The 21,104-nt window shown below is 43.0% G+C and overlaps 1 protein-coding gene across 2 annotated transcripts in view; it reads left to right on the forward strand.

The window, feature by feature from the left end:
- ARFGEF3 (ARFGEF family member 3) overlaps positions 1-21,104 on the forward strand; it is a 1,236,769-nt gene that overhangs the window by 511,520 nt on the left and 704,145 nt on the right. For both annotated transcript variants that reach the window (XM_069608078.1, XM_069608079.1), the window contains exon 12: positions 19,125-20,041. In XM_069608078.1, the coding sequence (XP_069464179.1) occupies positions 19,125-20,041 (917 nt within the window). The remainder of the gene's footprint in view (positions 1-19,124; positions 20,042-21,104) is intronic.

The raw sequence follows: 21,104 nt of genomic DNA on the forward strand, positions 1-21,104 counted from the left end.
ACGATCCTCAGGTGGGATGACTTGACATCAGGTGAGACATGGTATTCCCTTTTCCCTTTTTAGGCATGTTCCCTCCATTCATCATGCCTTGATGACATACTGCCACAATCCCCTTCCCCAACTTGCCAAGTCTACTGATAGTATTCGTCACTATCAGATAACAAACAAAGATAGAAAAACTGAGACGAGAAAGAAGCCAGGAGCAATGATGATTACTCCCAATGAGAACCAACACCAGCAGTCTAGTAGCTGGAAGAATCCAGTTGGGCCGACACAGTTTTAAAACCATGCCGGGAAGAGAAGTATGGAATTCATCTTCATCCTGGTGCAGTTGGAGGACACCACCAGAAAGGGAGTGCAGCGACCCGCGGCAGTGCAGAAGACTGGGCAGCAAGACGGAGTGAGAAGGCAGTTTGGTGTGCGACATGCTTAGGGAAGCTCTGGCGAAGGCTGTGGCGAAGCAGGTGGAAGCAAGCTGTGCTTCCTGATAGCCGAGGGAGATGGGATGCCGACCGAGGGCCGAAAGCATGCTGGAGGTACCTTCAGGGTCAGAGAGAGCTGCGAGAGCCAGAGAAATATCGATTTGGCGTCGGGACCGCAGATATACAGCAGGAAAAGAACCGGTGAGCCCAGCGAAAGGTTTGGGACACTGGAGCACTGTCAGCGAAGTAACGGAAGCCCTAGACAGGAAAGAAACCTGGGAAAAGGGAGTCATTTCCCCGGGAGTGGATTGTGACACCAAGAGGAGGGAACCATCAACTTGATTTACAAAGAGCTTGATTATTATTTTTGAACCTTTGTTTTGGAAGAGCGAAAGCTGGGGAAGGGAGCCGTTCCCTGGAACATTGAATATCAACCAGTTGAGCCTTTTTGTTGGATTGTTACCTTTTTATTGTATTTGAACATTTTGTGAAGTTTCAAGGCCAAAGGCAAAATCCTTTTCACCTTAGAGTTACTTTTTAGAATGTGAGGGCTAGGATAAGATTTCGGCCACAGGACATTTTTGCTTTGGACATCTTGACACGGGACATACCCTTAGTTTTGGCTGTGGTAGGGAAACACCTCTGAGATTAGGGACACTGAGGCATTTTCCAACGCCATTATTATTTAATAAAAGTCTATAACCCAAAAACATGAGTTTTCTGTGTCCGCGTCTCATTAATTCCTGGCTTCTCACATTTCTTAAAGAATCAATAGGTCATTCATCTTTATGCTGACAATCCATATTTACTATCTAAATATTCTTTACAAATAGCTATCTCTGTGATCTAAATTATTTTAATGTACTGAGTAAAACACACATGAAATTAGATTGAAGTAGATAAACAAATAAAACGTTAACCTTTGTTACTCCTTCCCATATCACAAAGCAATCCCTCTGATATCATCACATCAGTCGAATTCTTGATTTGTCCTAATTTAATAGGAGCATGTGTTGTATAACTTTTTCCAGGGTTATTCATAATGAATGTATAGTACGGATGGACAGTGAGACTTAAAAATACCAGTTTTAAAGGAACAAAATGAGAACAATTTTGATATCCACTCAGTCTGAGGCTTATTGACATTTTCATTACTTTTTTATTTTTGTATGATATTTTATATATAATGATATTAACATGAAACGTATATGTGTGTGTGTTTGATGGATTTTTTTCTGAAATAAACTGATGATGATGATGATTATTGACATAATTTGTTAAAAAATATCCTTTTATTAACCGTTTTAAAAGTTCCCAAATAATTAACATGCTACACTCTGTCAACATTCAATCACCTGTGCAGAGTGATGTTGTATGCCAGGGAACCTCTATCCATCTATTGACGGAATTCCTTCCATCATCGAGATAGGATTACTTAGGCAGAGCGTTGGCTGCCTTAATAATCGCGCATCCACAAATGGTGCCTTATCTGGCTAATTCCTTTCACCTTTCACGAGTTGACTTGCAAAAGAAAGAACATTCTGATCTCCACTTCCAGTGCCATCATCTCCTACCTTTACTCTTGGATCACTCTGTGATGCTTGCAGAGGAGCTGTCAGGGTGCACCTAGATCAGTCTGCACAGGAGTGAGGGGAAGCAGAGTGATATTCATGGTTCGATTGGCTCCTGCCTGTAGATTTTCCCAGCTGGTGTGACATGCCTTTTGTTTCGTAGCTGAGACTTTCTCAACGTCTGTCGTAGTAAGAATGTTCTGTGAACTGACCACCCGTTTAAGGGTGGGAGCCCTTACATTGCTTCTGTGATACACGCAGACTGTTACAATGCTATTTTTCCTCTGAATATTTTGAGATTACCTACTGACTCCTACACGGTGCCACCCATCTAGGCTGACTGCAATACATCAACATCAGTTCTAGAGGAAAAGAATAGCCATCAGTCCTCACCCACCAGAGAGTTGTTACACTCAAGAACTCTACATCAATGAAGGAAACATCTGAAGCAAGAGACAACCTGCTGCAAGTTTAATACCTCACCCAACCTAATTCTACTCAAAGAATTCTGGACTTCTGCAGATCAATGATAATCACAGTAAAAGCCTCCTACTGTCACAATACCATAGCCAAAGCCAACAGTGAAAGCAAGGTTCCCTTCAGGCTGTGAAACAGTGCATTAGGCCCACTCCCTCCCATACCACACTCCACCATGAAGCACACAGCAATCCGCAACTTCTTTGTTGACAAGTTCAGCAAAGTCTGCAAAAACATTGATGCTCCTGGCCGTGCAGACAGTGCTCTGCTCACCACCCCCATGCAAAATGTTCAAATGGGCTGCCTTTAAAACACTCTGCATGAAAGACCTGAGAAAGACCCTAGCATCATTCAAAGCAATATTCCACTCAGATGACGTCTTAACAGTCTCTATCCTTAACACTCCTCATGGAAGACCTCCACTCCATTCTGACAATCATCAAAACTTCCCTCATCAAGGGCACCTTCCACACCACTCTCAAAGCCTGGCATATTCCTCATGTGAGGCCCTGGTTTAAGAGACCACCACTGGATCCTGATGGCGTCATCACTTACCACCCTGTCACACCTCCTTTCTTAGTAAAGATCCTAAAAAGAGCCATAGCCACCCAACAAGCACATAGCAATGTCAATGGCCTCATAAAGACCTCTCAGTATACAGTCAGAGCCACATTCAGCATGGTGACAGCCACTATCCATGTGGTAGGTGATGAGCTTTTTAACCGCAACAACGATAACCACTCCTGATTCCTGGTGTTACTCAATCCAATCTCTGAAGGCCATCAATCCCTTATAAACATTCTCCACAACTGAATGAGTATTAGAGAGAACATTAGTTTGATGGTTCATTTCCTTTGAAGAAAATTGCCATTAGTTTGTACGGATGGATACGTCCAGATCGCCACCGCTATCGGTCACACGTGGAATCACCAAGGCTGCATTCTCCAACCCATCTTCTACTCATTATCCCAAAGTTCCTGGGAGCCCTCCTCACTACCAGAACATGTACATCTACCAATACGAAATGATAGACGAGACTATTCGAAAATAACAAACGCTACTGGGAGAAATATTTATACAGAGGAAAAGACGCACCAACCCTCTCTTTTACGTACCAACACACACATACAAGCTGTCCCTACTCAGGAGAACACCCTGTCCCTTTTCCCAAGGGTCTCTCCCTAGGAGCTTGGTGGTGCGCCGCCTATCTAAAAGGGATAGCAAGGAGATTTTCCCTAATCACCAAGTATACACATATACCTAAAACAAATGAGTTAAAAAAGGTCAGGTACAAGTATATGGTTGTTATATCAATACAATATACATTAGATTATGTCTCTACTGTATGTCACAGGACAAGCACTGCTACCTGGAATTTCTATGTTTTAATCACCAAATTGAGCAGTTGTTCTGTCATATCAGAACTTGTTCTTATCTTGTTAATACAGCAAACCCTCAAAGGAGGGAAATACACCTAGAGGCTATAAGCCTATCTAGTCATGGAGATAGTTTATAACGTGTACAGGTTTCTTGATTTGAACATTGTTGTGCTCAAGAGAAGGCTCATGGGCAAGTTGGTTGGCCGGTTTTGATAACCATACTGATTTGGGTCATCTTCTTCAGGACCTAATATTCTTATCCTAGGATTCAGTCCTTCTATGGACCATCAATGGGATCCAGGCGACACCTCTGTTCTCTAAAGGGAAACCCAAGGTACAACAGAGGGGTAGTTAATCCCCCTGTAGAGAACTCTTATACACTAGTGATATTAGTGCTGTTAGTGTGTGAACTTTAAATCCCATAACTATTGGGGGTGCATTGACTACAAGGACAGCCATGCAGGTCCTTTTTGTTACACCAAGAAAAGAATGGAAGGACAAGGGGGGGATGGGAAGTGTAAAGAGTGAAGGAACCCAGTGAATAGCCAGGGCTGTTAATTCATTGTCTTGTGACACAATCTTTGTAAAAACCCCCTCCACAGTATGGTTCAAGACATGCAAAGGGATACATTATTCATTAATGGAAATGCACATACCCGGGGAACGAGCCTAAGTGGATTAGCTCTTCCGGGAAACTGCAAGTCGTCAAGAAAGAAATGTGGATATTAGTGTTGTCACAGCGTCTCTGCATGCACAAGACCTCGTGTCAAGTATTCGTAAGAATACATGGATCAAGAACGAAAGGAGCAAAACAGGCTTCCTCCTTACCTCATCTATGATGAGCTTATTTATGGGAATGCGAACATGGGCTGTCGTACATCTGCCATGTCTGGCGGGTCCCGTCTGTGTCCAAAGGTCAATATTCTCAGATATCCTGCAAGAGCAAACCAGCAATGGTTCTATTAATGCTACGTCCGCTCTGCATATGAAATACCTCTGTGCGAATTGCGGGCACTCAGTGCGCTTACCTGCTGCTGGGGTGCTGCAGGCGAATGCTCATACGTGTGCAAACTATCACAGCGTTGGGTCATCCACAATGTTGTGTGGGTTACTTCCGTGTACGTCACGGATCATGTCCTGTTATGGCTTTACGACCTGACCGCCATCTTAGAATGGGAAAAACACGCGCATGCGCTTGGTCCGAAATAGTATACTATTCATTTGCATAGACGACACTCTAAGCTCATCTCTGTGTGCACATGTACACAAGGCTAACAGTTGGTTTATAGAGTGTAAAGACAACATAGAAAGGACAGATTCATGCATCTTTCTATGTCCATAGTCATGTTTTTTGATATCATGCACCCAGTAGCTGAAAGATGTCACCTAAGGGTGGGAGACACAACTAGTGCCCATGACTGTGCATATGGTCAGATGTATAGCCTGTGGGGAGTGACCACTGATAGTGATTGCAACTGTCGTGGCACCATCTATGCAGGTTTGGCAGGGGTGGTTAACCCTTACTGTAGGGCCAATCGCAGTCATCCGAGGAATCTCATGACCTGGGTCTCAGACGGCCTGCCGACAAGGTCGAAGGGCCTTGTAAGGTCCCCCAGTTGGGTGGCTCATTCAAGGAGTGTTTCGTCTAAAGTACTGCTAATTCGTTCCACTGGATTTGTCCATTTGGACCAATGTTGTGGGTATCTAGCCTAAAAATCCAGTTTTGCTCCCTTTTAAGGAATACATTGTGAAAATTACCACCTCTTCTTAGTAGGTGTATTTTCTCTATTATGGTGCATTGAAAGAGATCCGGACCATGGCCAGCTGCTACAAAGTGAGCCACGAGGGGGGCAATCAATTTCTTAGTTCTCAAACATGACCTATGTTCGATCATTCTCTTCTTGACTGCCCTGATAGTCGTGCCCATGTACCGTAAATTGCACAGACAGGTGATAAAATATATAATTCCTAGGGTGTTTCAATTTGTAAAAGATCACTGTACCCATGGTGTTTTTAGTCCGATATCAATTTTGGTGCTGCGGCGTGTTTGGGTACACATTGAGCAATTGCCGCATGGCGCGTATCCTGTTAGAGGATCACTATTCCACAGAGTGGATTGTGTAGAGTCTAGATTAAGTTTAGGGCAAGGTAAGGTTTTCACCAGTTTATCCCTCAAGTTGGGTCTGCGTTTGAAAGCAAACGAGGGTTCTGGAAAAGGGTGCTCCCCTGTATTCAAAATAGGCCAGAGTGACTTAATCTCCCTTTTGATCCTGTTCACTAGTGGCGAGTAGCTAAGGACTGCTGTGATATTGTCCCGCTTGGGTGTGTGCGGATGTTGTTGTAAAGTAATCTGCCTCGGAATGTTCCGTGCGTGCTTGCATGTGGTGTTGATCTTTTTAGGATAGCCTCAATTGACCAACTGGGTCTTTAGTGTTTTGGTTTGTGTGATGAAGTAGTGAGTTCCTATCGGTCTCTTTCTTGTAGACCTTGGAACACAACCGTCCATTGGTGGTCGTAATGGATAAATCAAGAAAATGGATCGTCTCTATCTGTGTCAAGGGTCAACTTTAAATGCGGATTGCATGTATTAATCCATAGATGAAACGATTGTAATTTTTGTGCAGTACCTTTGAAAATCATAAAGACGTCGTCGATATATCGACGCCATGTCCAAATATGTATCAAATGGATTGCTGTCATGGTAGATATAATTTTGCTGAAAGGCATCTACATAAAGATTTGGCAAGCAGGGGGCGAATGACGCACCCATCGCGGTCCCCGATATTTGTTGATAAAAAGTCTTGTTACCTATCTTAACCGTCTTGATACACCCTCGTCCGTGGACAACTCATCGCAATCATCTCTATAAACTGCCATGGCTTTGGACGCCTCGTGATGTTGCATTTCTGTCTGTCTTGATGCTACCGTTCATATGCACCACTGTACTCAGTTAAACATGTATATTGTCACTCCTGGTTGCTCTGATGTATGTGTAAACTATTTACCTCTGCCAACAAAAAGAAAAGTTTACATTTTTTTTTTTAAAGTCTTGTTACACAGAAAAAAGTTTTTGGTAAGTGCTAATTCTGCCAACTGCATGATGAAACTAGGGGGTGTGTTGTATAGATTTATGCCTGATTCTAAGGTGTGTCTCACCATGGATAGAGTCGCCTGTTGGGGAATTTTAGTATATAGGGACTCAATATCCATGGTGACCAACCATTCGGTCTCCTTGTCAAATTCCAAGGTATCTAGCAAGATGACCATAGCTGTGAAGTCCTTGATATAAGCTCACATTTTGGGTACTTCATTCTTAATGAAGAAGTCGGCAAACTGCGACAGAGGTTCAAGTATAGATAGGATGCCCGAGACTATGGGGCATCCTGGTGGTGGATTGAGGCCCTTTTGGATATTAGGCATTGCATAGAACGCCTGCACCCGTGGATGTGTCGGCGTGAGGAATGCTGCTTCTCTCAAGCTTATGAAAACGTCTGCCTCAGCTTCTTCTACAACAGTATTGATCATATTCCTAAGAAGGTTGGTAGGGTTGCCAGGGAGGACGCTATAACTCGTTCCATCCTGTAGCAGTGTGCCGACCATCTGGTTGTAATCTGAGACGTTCATGAGTATGGTGGCTCCTCCTTTATCAGCAGGTTTGATGGTTAGGGCTTCATTATTGGCCAGAGTCATCAATGCTGCCAACTGCATTTTTGTGCAGTTGGCATGGACAAAAGGTATATTCGCCTCCATTTTGACTTCTTTAGTAAAGCTTCTTCAAAGGTAGATGACTCAGCCGAGTTGGTACACTGCGGCGGGAAGAATTGGGATGGAGTGTGTAAACCGGTGGTGTCCTGTGGTTCTGATGGAATTTCGCTGAAGAATTGTTTAAGTCAAATTTTCCTCATGAGTTGTGTAACCTCTATTCTGGTCTGAAAGGGGTCGTAGTGTGCCGTGTGCACAAAAGATAAGCTTTTTTGTAGAATCTCTTCCTCTGCTGTGGTGAGCTGATGCGTGGAAAGGTTAACAATTAGAGATCTATCAGCTTTCCCATAGGGAGAGACCCTCGTGAAAAGGGACAGGGTGTTCTGAGTAGGGACAGCTTGTATGTGTGTGATGGTACATAAAAAAGAGGATTGGTGTGTCTTCTCCTCAGTATGAATATTTCTCCCAGTTCAGTTCGTTATATTGCCTTAACGGTAGGAATGCAATTTGGACCACTGGTTTATACTTAAGCCCTAGGTGTTTTTCTATTTGAAAATATCCATAAAAGATAACCACCAACTCAAGGCCTGCCTTGCCTTGATCCAGACATGGATGCCCAGCACTTATCTCAAACTGAACCACACAAAGACGTAATTCCTGATCCTCACCACCAACAGCAAATCCATCCAGAGCTAGCTGTCCACCTTGTGGGATTCAGCCATCAGCTGATTCCCTGTGCCAAGTCTCGGGGATTCCGCATATGCAGCCAACTCTCCTTCAAAACAAACATTGAAGAAAACTCAGACAGCATGGTACGCACTGTTCTTCCTGCAGAAAATCAAGCACTCCCTACCAGACACCAGCTTTAGATCAGCTTGCCTTGTGTAATTTGTCCATCTCGCCCTGTATTTGGTCATATCATTCTTTACTGGCTTTTGCCATTATCCTTCCAGCTGCACCTGCTAGACTTGATACAAATCTTAGAACAGACGTTTGCATGCACAATCTGAAATCCCGAATGCCCGAAAACTTTGCTCCACTATTACTAGAAAAGTTGGGCACTCTAGAGGACTATAAGAATGCGGATGATCTAGCACTACTTATCACAAAGTCTTGCTGATGTCACCAACCAGCTGACGCCCCCTAAAAACCTGACATATAAAAACGGAAGCCACACAGAAATCCTGGTTTAATGATGATATTATTCTTATCAGGCAGAAGAAACGTACAACAGAACGCTGTTGGCCAAAAGATCCATCTGACACAACGTTAGCCAATTATAAAAACATGGTAAAACAATACAAGGAGGTCATTACTAAGGCAAAATCCGATGCATATAACAATAGGATCCAGAACGCCAAGTCAAGTTCTAAAGAACTGTTTTCTATATCACGTGATTTGAAGAGTAAGCTCCCTTCCTCATCAGTACCAGTGAAAGACAAGGCTAGCTTGGGTGTCCAGGTCGCACATTATCTGGATGACACCCAGGTTATTGTAAAGCTTTTGGGCTCATACTTTGAGGACTCAGTTAATCTTAATTCCATCTACAAGTCTATTAATCTCTGAATGGGCACCAATTCTGCTATCTTTAATGAAACTCTCACTGTATCCCTCCTGTCTCCACTCTCACCCTTCTCATGCTTCGCTACAAACTAACTGTACTACTACAAGCTCATTATGTTTGCCTGTTTTGCTATTTATGTAAATACGTTGGCACCCGTCACTGTAACATGCGCCACGATTGTCCCGAGCTGTTGCGCGCTATACAAATCCGAATAAATAATAAATTCCCTTGCTCTGAACGCAAGCAAAACAGAGCTTCTGATTGTTACCTCTGGCTCAAAGCTGAAGTCGCTACTTGCAGAGTATAATCATTTTCTAATCTTGTGCACCTTGATTCCAGTGGCCAAGAAGGTTAAGACTCTCGGTGTAGTCTTGGACACTGAACATTCTATGATTCAAAATGTGGCCCTTATTAGACCTTCTTGAGGTTTTTGATTAATACGCTTTTGTGTAATATCCGACCTTTTCTTATTCAAGAGAATATAGCCACCGTGGCCTCAGTCCTCAATAATACCTGCCTTTATTGTAACAGCCTGCTTAGTGGCTGCTCGCATTCCATCATAGCTGCTTTACAGGTTACGCAGAATGGTGCAGTGCAGGCAGTTACAGGTCAGGCCAGACGAACCCACTTTACTGCGGCCAGGCTGGGCTTACATTGGTTACCAGTTAAACTCACAATCAGACATCAAGTTCTCACTCTAACACACAAATGTGTGGTGAACACGGCTCCTGAGTATCCTACGGTGCGTCTTCTACTACACGCTCCTGCTCGCTCTCTTAGATCCCAACACCTTCTCAAACTGGTTAAAATCAGATTTAGGTTGGTGAAGGCCGGTGGCCGCAGTTTCAATGTTCAAGGTCCCAATGCTTGGAACTTGCTACCTCTCGGCCTGAGAGCTACTGAGAGAACTGAAAACGTTTCTCTTCAACCTGCCGCCTCATTAGTATTGCCCTTTGACTATGGACCTCTCCCTGCACTGACTCATGATTTTCAGCACTGGTTTCTCTTTCTCGCATTGTTTTAACGTGTTTTTTGTATTGTCGTTCGTTTTATGTGTGCACGCTCTGAGGCCTATTGGCATGCAACGTGATGGTACAAGAATTCTTAATAAATCAAATAAATAAATAACATGCCAGGCCCTAACTCACATGGACAGAGGAAATGCCTGCTCACCGGCCTACCTACAACGGCTCTAGCACCCATGAGAAATGTCCTCAATGTTGCGATTATCAATGGTCTCCGCACATATATGACCAGAACCTTCAGACTTCACTGAATAGCCCTGCAAGCATGCATCCCTTTCAAAGTCAGCTATGAAGCTGTTACCATGTCTGCTCTGTTCTACCTGGCAAACCAAGTCACCATCTAACGTCACCACTAGTTAGGACAATCGAGCAGCAGAAATGCAAGAAAAGAAAGAATCCTGAAACCAGCATTCTCTGTCCACTGTGAAACCTCATGCCCACTACCATCAGACCCGCCAAACACCCCTATGCAATTCTGAAATGAAATCAGGAGCCATCGTTTCAAACAGTACCATCTTTATAATCTGCAAGATACAGCCACAGGCCCTAAAACCTTGTAGCCCAGTATCCCTCCTGGCGAACACCCCATCTTTTCACCCCACATTGTTACATGTTCCACACTACTTGTAAATGTTAAATATTACATGCCGTGATATAAGTTATACTGTATTTAGGACCGTTCTCCCTGTAGCCATCTAAAATATTCCTGTAACTAATCCAGAGTGTTCCCTGTCTTCCTGAAGCTGGGCTCCTAATGTCTTAATTCCACAGAATAAAAGAATCATAAGCAAGCAGCTTACAACAGTCCATGTACAAGAACTCTGGGGGCATGGGAATGCGAACTTCCCTTTGCGAGCACACATGTGGCGTCCCAGTGCTCTTTTGAGGTCTCTCACTCAATCACATGCGATTTTTAAAGATATTTTTAATGGGAAGGAATGTTTTTATTTTTTGTTTTTTATTCACTGAGAAATCTTTCAAAACACTACACAAAACTCGAAATAAGACTTGCAAATCCAGGTGTGCCATATGAGATGTAATTATGAGATAGTTAAATAAAGAATGAATTGGAAATTAATTGTTCAATGACTGGACATATCAAATTGATAGAAGACATGTCTCTCACACAAATGATATCAGCACATTTCACCATAGCAAACCATAGCCACGCTTTTAGTGTTGAAATGTGCCTACAGTGTTTGCGTTTGCACACCTTTCTGTGATATATTGTTTTTGTTTTCCCAGATAAGCATGTAGTGTACCCATACTTTGAAAATGGTGATCGTGTGAGTCTTCCCATGACCATTCCCCATCATGCAGGTTGAAAGCTTATCTATAACAATTAGAAGTATACCGGCAAGTATGGAGAATTGCCACAAGCCTTGCCCATTTTTCTCCCATTGTTCCTCAGTCACACTGCTTGTGACAACAGTGTGTTTCACTGGCATGATTACTGTGCAACAAAAATTGGAATTCATAGAGCCCCATGTGTGCCAATAGAAGTTCCACAATAGACCATAACGAGTACATTTGTTCTTGTTATGATAACATCCCAGTATTGTAGAAGTATTGCATATAGTGTGTGTTACCATTAAGTCAACCCTTGCACATAACAAATATAGTAGCTTTTTCTAAGCACAAGCTCCCTCTTAATCGCTTACTTTAAGAATTCTATTGCAATTACGCTAGGTTAACACTATTTCCTTTCAATTCAAATGCAAATTCATCTTCGTCAAATTTTACATTGATCTCTGCTTTCCTTTAAATTGTGTGAACAAAAAGCTTCAAACAGCCAACTGTCATCGGAGCCTCACCCACAAGATCAAACCATATATTCCTGCTTCCAACGTCAGTCAGAACAAGTGATTAAGACACCGAAAAGGGAGGATGATGTTAATCCCACTGTCTTCACTGCATTCAGTAGTCTATTCCCATGTGCGTAGCCTAAACGAGTGAATAGTAGCAGAGTCTTCTTTCACTGGTTCTGTTTTTGCTTCATGCTGACATATCTATAATATGGTATCCTGTTTGTTCATTGGTTTCGTGCTGCCCTTAATACCATCCACAATGCCTTTAAAACACGTGTCCCCAGATTAATACACCTCAGCACAACCCGCCTGTCTCGCCACCGCTGGAAAAAGGTTTGAAGGTATTCTAGTGTGAATATATCTTAGAGTGTGATGAATGATATACTTTTACACTCCCTTGCTTGTTTTTTTAATGTTTGGGTGGTGAAAGATAGGTTTCGCCCAGGGCAACCATGTTTCCTTTGCAAAAAGAAGCCTTGCTGGAATCTCTGAACTTTGTTATTCACACCTCTGACTTCCCAGGTCAAGAAATCAATCTAACATTTCGTTTCCACTTTTGGTTGTTATGTTTACCAGAATGGTTGAAACATTGGTGGCTGTGCATGAGAATATGTGTTGACTATGTTTTCATACTTCTGCGTTGCAACCATTGAATAGATTGCCTGACCGGCAGCTTCTTTTTCCCTACCCCAGCAAGACCCATCAGAATACAGGTTTGACCAACAGCAAAATATTGGGTCCTATGTCAATTCCTACTACACTGTTCCATTAAGCAACCTCCAATCCCCAAAGGTACCGGTTGAACTGTTTTAATGTAGATATGTGTCCCCGAAGTGTGGGATGACTAGAGAACATGACATCACACTGCATTTCTCTTGTCCTTCCGCAAGTAAAGATCATTCCATCAACTCTGCTACATAGTGAAATGAAACCCAAATATATAAAGAAACACAGTACTGTGTAATGGCATAGCTCTGTAGTTACTCTCCCAATGGACTATACAAATATGCACAAGGAATCAATCATTTTAGCTCATCCTACTTATTTTATGACAGCGTGCCTGCTTCTTGTGTTGATCAGCTCTGCCTGTTCATTTAAAACTTCTCCCTGTTATGTGTGTCTTCCACCTTCCCCGTGTCATTTTTTCTGTTCTTCATGGGGTCCTGACCTCTCAGTTTCTTACTTTTATTTCAGGATTTGCTTCTCTCGTTTTTTGCCCATTCCCAGCCCTCTTGAGGTATTTTAAAGATCTATGATTTTCTATTTGATAGGATGTTCATTTAGACTCGGAGAATAGCACATGCAGTGTGTCTGGTTCCTTGAGTGTTCCTGTTAGATGCCCTCCTACGATCTCCTCATTTCACTCAACCAATAATGTGTTTATTCCAGATTTCTATGCCATAAAACCATTGCTGCACACATATACAACAACACTTATTTATATTTACAGAAAAGCTTTATATAAAACAGTCCCCTCATTTGTGGGAATGCCTGTGTGTGGCAGGGTAGCATGCACAATCTAGAAGAATGAAAGGAGTTTCCCATGTTTCTGTCCTCTTGCATATTGTAGGTTCTATAGTTCTACATTTTAGTGATACTGATCTTGGTGACTCTCCCAGTGGCTTTTGAGGAGAGCCCTTTTTTCACATTGAAGCACTTATAAAACCTATCTATTGTAGAGATATCTGTGCACCAATCCACTTCATTCTTCAGGAATGCCAACCTACTTCTTCATCTCTGTCTAGATTTCATTGCTATCCGAGTAATCTGTGCTTTTAAAAAATGCGACGCATCCTCTAAACCCAAGATTCTTTCTGCAGCCTTCCTCACTGTGTCCAACACATTACGCAAGTCTTATCACAGCAGTAACCCAGTTACACTTCACTAGTTTTCAAGTGATTCTCTACTGTCCGGAATCTCTCTCATGTGCAACCACAAGCATCTCTTCTGTTATCTCCCCAGGCAGCCTCCAGTCAGGGCATCAGGTGAAGCCCTCCAAATGTCGTGTAGAGTCAGGAAAGAGGAGCCACCCCAGCACCAAAAGTGGTCACAGCAGGTGAGGCTCTGCCTGAATCCGCTTCCTCCCTCACCACACCCATTGTAGTTGACCACCCTTTTTTACATGTGGCTCTCTGTCAATGGATGGAGACCCCCTTGTGTTGCTCTGGACCACTGAAACATTTGTGGATCCTCAATGGAGTTGAAAGATGTTTAGTTTAAAGTCAATTACTGTACCAATTTGCACTCTTATGGGTTAAATACAGGATTCCAGAAATGTTGTTACCTAGTCTGCTTATGGCTAGCTTCGTCCCTATCTTATATGTATTGTGCACCTTCAGTTTCAATTGACATCATTAAAATAACATTTTATTTGGAAGATATATCTTTGTCTTTTAAAAGAAGGGGGCTTTTACTTTTCTTGCTTGATGAAAGTTAGACAAGGTCGTTTTATTATCTAGCTTCTAATTTGGGACTACAGACATCTTTCGGGAATTGGTGCATATTAGTTCCTGTAAAATGTCTGCCATCCCAACAAGAGGGTTGCTTTTCTGTCCTTGCATCCTGGATCCTTCTTTGGCTTTACATGGTGTGTGAAACCTGACAGTATTCTCCCACCTACTCCCCAGGATCTTCCATTTAGGTGGTCAGGGAAGGGCCATCGCTTTTGGATCCTGACCCGGGGGGTGCACAATCAACGGAGGATCACATGAGTGGATGGTCGCTGGGGATTGGGAGAAGAATGCTCAACGGTGAGACATGGTATCCCCCCCTTTGCCCACCAACCCTCTCTCCTTCAGTCTTCATGAGGTATTTCCACTGCCGCCCCATCTCCCCCTCCCCGTTTCCAATAAGTACTGGGATGAGGAAGAGGCGATCGAGAGCAATGAAGATTGCCCATATTCACAACAAAGGGAGACTACCATCTAACACCTTTGAATTGTCTCACTAATAGTCAGGCAAGGTCAGGCACTTTTCACCAATTGCGCACACCCGATTCCAATTGACTGTCACATGCAATATAAAAAGGATGGTTCTGCCAGAGTCAGAGAGCAAGCTGTGGAAGCTGACTGGACCAGAGGAGCCAAGGAGAAGAAACTTGCAGGAAGAGGAATCCTGAAGGACCAGTGGAGTGCAAGATGCCAAGACGCTGCCCTGGTGTGTGTAAGGGGCTGCAGTGTGACATGAGAGCTGGAGCAGGACGGAAGGCAGTCTGTTGGCCTTGTTCAGACCAGTGCTCGTTCCCCTGGGACATGTTCCACTCCCATGGGGGTCTGGGGTGCAGGTGTTGAGACCCTGACCTCGACCCAAGAACCATTTTACCTGCTAACCAACATTTTACATGCTAACCAACGGCGTACTACTATTGGTGACCTGCTCACCAGCACCGTGCTACTATTGGTGAGTTTTGTGAGCCAGAATGAATCTCAGTAGCGTGCAGGTGAGCATTGAGATACCAAACAGCACGGGGAGTCAAAGCAGGAAAAAGAAAAGTGAAGCATGAAACAGGAGAAAGCAAAGCGAAGAAAGCAAAGCAAGTGAAAGCTGAAAAAGCAGAAAAAAAGCAAAGAAACCATGGGGCTGCGGCGATGCATCATAACAGTTGATTCCATGACCATGGCACCACTCACAGATGCAAAATTCGTATCTGAAATTCAGACTGATGTGTTCCCCTGAATGCTTTGAAAGGAAGGGGCCGAAAAGCAGAGGTTTTTGACCGGGTGGCAAAATATTCCTGGGAACTACGATTTACTTTTTTTTAGTGACACCGGTACAGGAAATTGAGGGTATGTTGGCTCTGACCTCTGCTCACGCTAGCAGGTAACAGAAGACTGCCAGCTCTGGACTTGGTATACAACTGCCCCACCTCCACATTTGCAGTGCCAATTAACTCTGTAGGGCTGGGCTTGTGAGGGTCGAGCTTTGTAAACGGCCCATGTCCTGGCATGTGTATTGGGGACTGTAAGGAATTCCTCTTTGTCTTGTTAAGTAGCAATAGTATTCGTGTATTAGAGTTATCAAACCTTTTATATAGGAAATGCTACATATTTCTAATGGATCTATTCCTGGGTGATAGAATATTGGGTTGTGTTTTATAATGTATGTTTAGCTAATAATTCTCTTTTTAAACTTTGTGTTCATGTACCTTTATCATGGGTGGATTCTGATATGACTGATGAATTGTGTATCATCAATAATTGCTCTACAGTGAAATGAGAATACACTGAGCAGTGTAAGTGGCTGAAATCATGCTTCTGGACATAACATAATTTGGTAAAGAACACTTGGGTAAGACTGGTATCAATGGGAATGCATGTAACACTTGCATGCTTTCATGGACAAGACCATATCACACAAATGAACTCTCTGTACTAGCTGGTGGTTGGCGGGACCATCGCTGGCCTGAATGCGCTGCTCATTACTCAAACCCTGGCAGTGAACGGGCGATGACTCCCACCAGCAGGGACTCGTTGGACTATTTCCATTCCTGAAGTGGTTACAGATTCATTTACTTTATGCTATGGGGTGCACTATAAGGCAGGGTTCGAAATTAAGGGGATCTGGGAGCTATTGGCACCTGCTTCTGGACTAGAGGAGCCTGGTCAGCTTGCCACCAACAACAACCACCAGGAGCTACTTTTGACTCCACAGGGCAAATGATGCCGAACAAACACAACTATGTGAATTTACATCTGTGTCTTTGGGACAATCTATGAATAAACATAAGGTCACATCTATACGACATTTGAAGCTTAAAGGGTAGTACAAAATGGTGTGTGTGTGTGTGTGTGTGTGTGTGTGTGTGTGTGTGTGTGTGTGTCAGTCAAGTGAGGGGCATTGCGCACCTACAAATAGCTTGTGTGGGAGCCCCTCTCCTGGGGACAGACATGGTTCACATAACCGGTTCTTTGGAATGTATTCCACTCGGGAAGGTCTGCAGCCACGTTTTTGCCCACTTCCGAGAAGATAAATATCCAATTGCATATCAGTCTGGTCCCACAAATTCTACATATTCCTTTGTTATGGAATGTGCAGAATGTGTTTTGGTTTCCGACACTCTGCTACCACATTTCATATTTGATGCAGTCATTAATTACAGCACAGGGCAATGGACTGCCCAGTTTAATCTTCACATTATTTAACCCATGTTTAATTCTCTGGCTGCTTACTCCTTCATATAGCCATTACAGTTGCCAAGAGACAGAAGCCAACCTGTTCCATTTCTCTAAAGTCTTTCCTGCCTAAAGATTACGGTAACTTAGTCATTGTCTTTGCCCATAGTCTGGTTCGTGTTTGTTTTTTTGGTTCTTATGTAAAACATGTCACTTCCAATTTTTCCACATTTGGGGTGGGTGCAATGTTTCCAATATCTAGTAAAAAAAAAATGGAAAACTCACTAGTACAGGAACATGGTTACATTATTGGGCCTGCCACTGATTGTTTGGAGCAAAGGGACCCACTGCTTGCACAGTAAATTTGCATTTCAGAGCATGTGCTCCAAACTGGACTAAATTGAGTGTCAGACCCTCCCACATCCCACCCCTTAACACTCCCTAAACGACATTTTCAGGAATTCCCACATTGCTTGGCTGTGTGGGCTAAATGTAGGCCACAGTACATGCTGAGAAAACATCTGTAGCTGAGGTATTGGTGCTTTGACAATAATGAAGCACTATTTTGTACTTTGTTTAAAGGAAAAAGGACACTATTAAATCAACTGAGCATTAAAATGCTTCATAATATCAATAATCCCTACAGCAAGGCCTATGTTGCCCTACGCAGATAGGTAGGATGCAACTGGCCTCTGCTTTGCCTCTGGCACTATCCTTTTCCTTCCATTTTATATTGTGGTGCATAGGTCCAAATACCCAGACCCTGTTGCTTAAATAACAGGTCAACTGTAAGAACCAAAGACGCCATCTTCTAGGATAGGCTTAAATGGGTGTCTAGTCAAATGGTTGACAGACAAATGGTCGACACAATTTGGTCGACAGGTCAAATGATCGAATTTTTTTTTTAGTTATATATATTTTTTTAGGTTTTCCTTTAGAGAAAAAAAAGTAGTTTTTAGCAAAAAAAAAAGGGGGTTCGGGGGGGAGCCCCCCCAAAAAAATGTGAAAAAACAAAAAAATAAAAATTCGATCATTTGACCTGTCGGACCTTTTTGGTGTCGACCATTTGTCCTGTCGACCATATAGATTCGATCATTTGACCTACAACCGCTTAAATGGATGTTTTAAGGTCAAGAAAAGCCATGGTTAAAACCAAACCTTTCTTGGGTTTAACATATTTTCAACAAATTCTGTAACATGTGGAGTGATTCTGTACTGAAAGAAAGATGAATTGAGAGGCAGAGGCCGAGAAAGGGACCAATGTTGGGAGGACTATTGAATTTTCTACATACTCTGAGTTTTGTTCAGGTTCAATCCTCAGAGATCCTTAGAATACATATTGTACAGTATAAACGTATGTGTGCTACTAGCAGCAGTTAGCGAATACTGATGTTGGGAGAGTGTAACTCCATTGATAGTCTAGGTGTAGGGAAGCCCGTTTTAATAGCCCTCTACACTATTGATTTTGTGCGAATCAGTGCATCAGTCAGGCAGTAGTTGCTTGTATTACCGGTTTATATCTTGGTGGTAACGACATTGTACACAAGGTATTTCTGTGATCTTGGTCTGCAAAAGACTGCAAAAGAAAAATGGCATGAATACAGGCCTTACTGTTTGTCAGTAAACTGTTCTTCTAAAATAATTGCTATAGTCCTCTGAAAAAAGCATACATTGTGCAAACAGCTTATTGGAAATACTCCCACAGCCATATATAATAAAGCAATCAACAGTCATGGAAACATATGAACTACAATTCCATGACCACCAATTTACAAATTGATACTGCAACTAATGTATGGGTATTTTGTTCATGTGAGAAGGAGCACTCATTTTCTTTTTGTGAGCTTTTGGGCAGGTTGGATAGCTCCTACAAACAAGCAGAATTCACCTACACCTTTTACTGGAGTACAGGTTCTGGAGATGCTGAAAATACTGTCTCTGCCACTATTGATATTCTAACTCTGTGTGATGGGCTTAGCTTCATCCTTCTATCTCTAACTGCATTTGTAGGCTGTAAATTTCACCCTAGTTCAAAATTACTAATGATCTTTTTATTTGTTTTTAGAATCATGGACGGCATGACAGAAGCTTGTATGAAAGGAGGCATCGAAGCATGTTACACGTCAGTGTCCTGTGTGTGTGCGCTGCTTGGTGCATTAGATGATCTGAGCCATGGAAAAGGCTTAAAGGAAGAACAGGTTCACCACCTTCTCAGGCGCCTTGAAGAGCTGAGGGATGGGGTTGAATCGAGCCGTGAATCCATGGAAATTAACGATGCAGATTTTCGGTGGCAAAGACACATCCTTTCCTCAGAACACACCCCTTGGGAATCAGGAAATGAAAAGAGTCCTGATATTAGCATTAGTGTTACTACAGACACAGGGCAGACTACATTGGAAGGAGACCTGGGGCAGACTACTCCAGAGGACACCCTTGAAATTCAGAGAAATGGTCTGCAATCTCCAGCCGGGCAAGTGGACAGAGAAAATCAGAACAAAGAGACAGAATCAGTAGACCAGCCTGATGTTGTCCAACGAAGTCACACCATTGTTTACCCTGACATTACAAACTTTCTCTCAGTTGACAGCAGGACAAGATCCTATGGTTCACGGTACAGCGAAAGTAATTTCAGCGTTGACGACCAAGATCTTTCTAGGACAGAGTTTGACTCCTGTGATCAGTATTCCATTGCTGCAGAGAAGGACTCCGGGAGATCTGATGTCTCAGACATAGGGTCTGACAACTGTTCCCTCGCAGACGAAGACCACACGCCAAAGGATTGCCCAGGCCATAGGTCTTTGCGTACTGCTGCTCTCTCTTTGAAACTACTGAAGAATCAAGAAGCTGATCAGCAGAGTGCGAGGCTGTTTGTTCAATCGCTGGAAACTCTTCTTACTCGCTTATTAACTCTCCAGAGGATGGAGGAGGTTGATTCGGCAGTCCAGAACTTTGCGTCCACCTTTTGTTCTGGTTTGCAAGCAGGTGAGACATTTTTGTCAGGGATACTTTTGGGATTTGAGGAACTTGTATAAGAGGGATGAATCAAATGCAGCTAAAGCAAAACAGAAAAGCATGCAAGTAACTAGGGTATACAGTCAAATCATGTATGTTGTTGGATAAATGCAGTTGAGATTAAGCAGTATGAGCTGCGTTGAAGAAAACTTTGTGCAAATCTAGGATTACTCATAAAAATAGAACATGACCCAGTAGTTCCTAAGGCAAAAGACAAAACTATTGCTTAGCAGATCACTTGTGCATGCTGTAGCCTGACCAGGTGCTTCTGGCACTGCTCCAATAGGTTCTCTGAACCCCAATCACTACTGTTAATGTTATCTGCAGTTCCTCTTTTTTTTTTAAATTGTCAGAACTGGGGTTGTGCTAGAGCTCTTCTTTCTGTGCCAGCGATGACCGTGAGTGGGAACACTAGTTGTGTTTTGATCTATTTTCTTCCTCTAAGGTCCTAGTGTTTCCATTATCCACCCACAGGAACACCTACTTGAAACTCCTTGTTTTTTGTGTGAATGTGTCTGACTGTAAGACCCTCCGTTGTACAGCCCTTCCTCGTACTGGTTTTGAAATGTGTGTTTCTCAAGTTTTTTTCTGGTGCTGTGGAGAGGCCATGATAACGCTTTGGGGGGGGGTCAATCTCAGCCCTTATGTACTACCTCGTTTTCTGCATTGAGGCATTTAAAGGGGTAGTAGCCATTTGCCCTTTTGAGTGCATTCATCGGCGCCTTGCATGAGGTTAGGATGGTCTCTTTCCTACTTCTGATAGGACAGAACTGAGGAAGTTGTTGACGATGATTGACCTTTTCTTTAACATTGTCAGGGCCCTCACTCCTCTGCCCTCAAACCTGCTGAAGACCACCTACTCCAGTGTTGAGCACCATAAATGGTACTCCTCCCAGTACCATTTTTAGCATAATACTCTTATGCCAATTGGGAACAATCTAAACTCATTCTCTGGTGGCCTTCTCTATGGCTCCTCTACTCCTGCTTGGATTAGAAAGGACTCCCACTCTGGCGTTATTTTCAGAATATATTT

Source organism: Ambystoma mexicanum, chromosome 4q, assembly GCF_040938575.1.
Source record: "Ambystoma mexicanum isolate Mex_15411 chromosome 4q, UKY_AmexF1_1, whole genome shotgun sequence".
Taxonomy (NCBI): Eukaryota; Metazoa; Chordata; class Amphibia; order Caudata; family Ambystomatidae; genus Ambystoma; species Ambystoma mexicanum.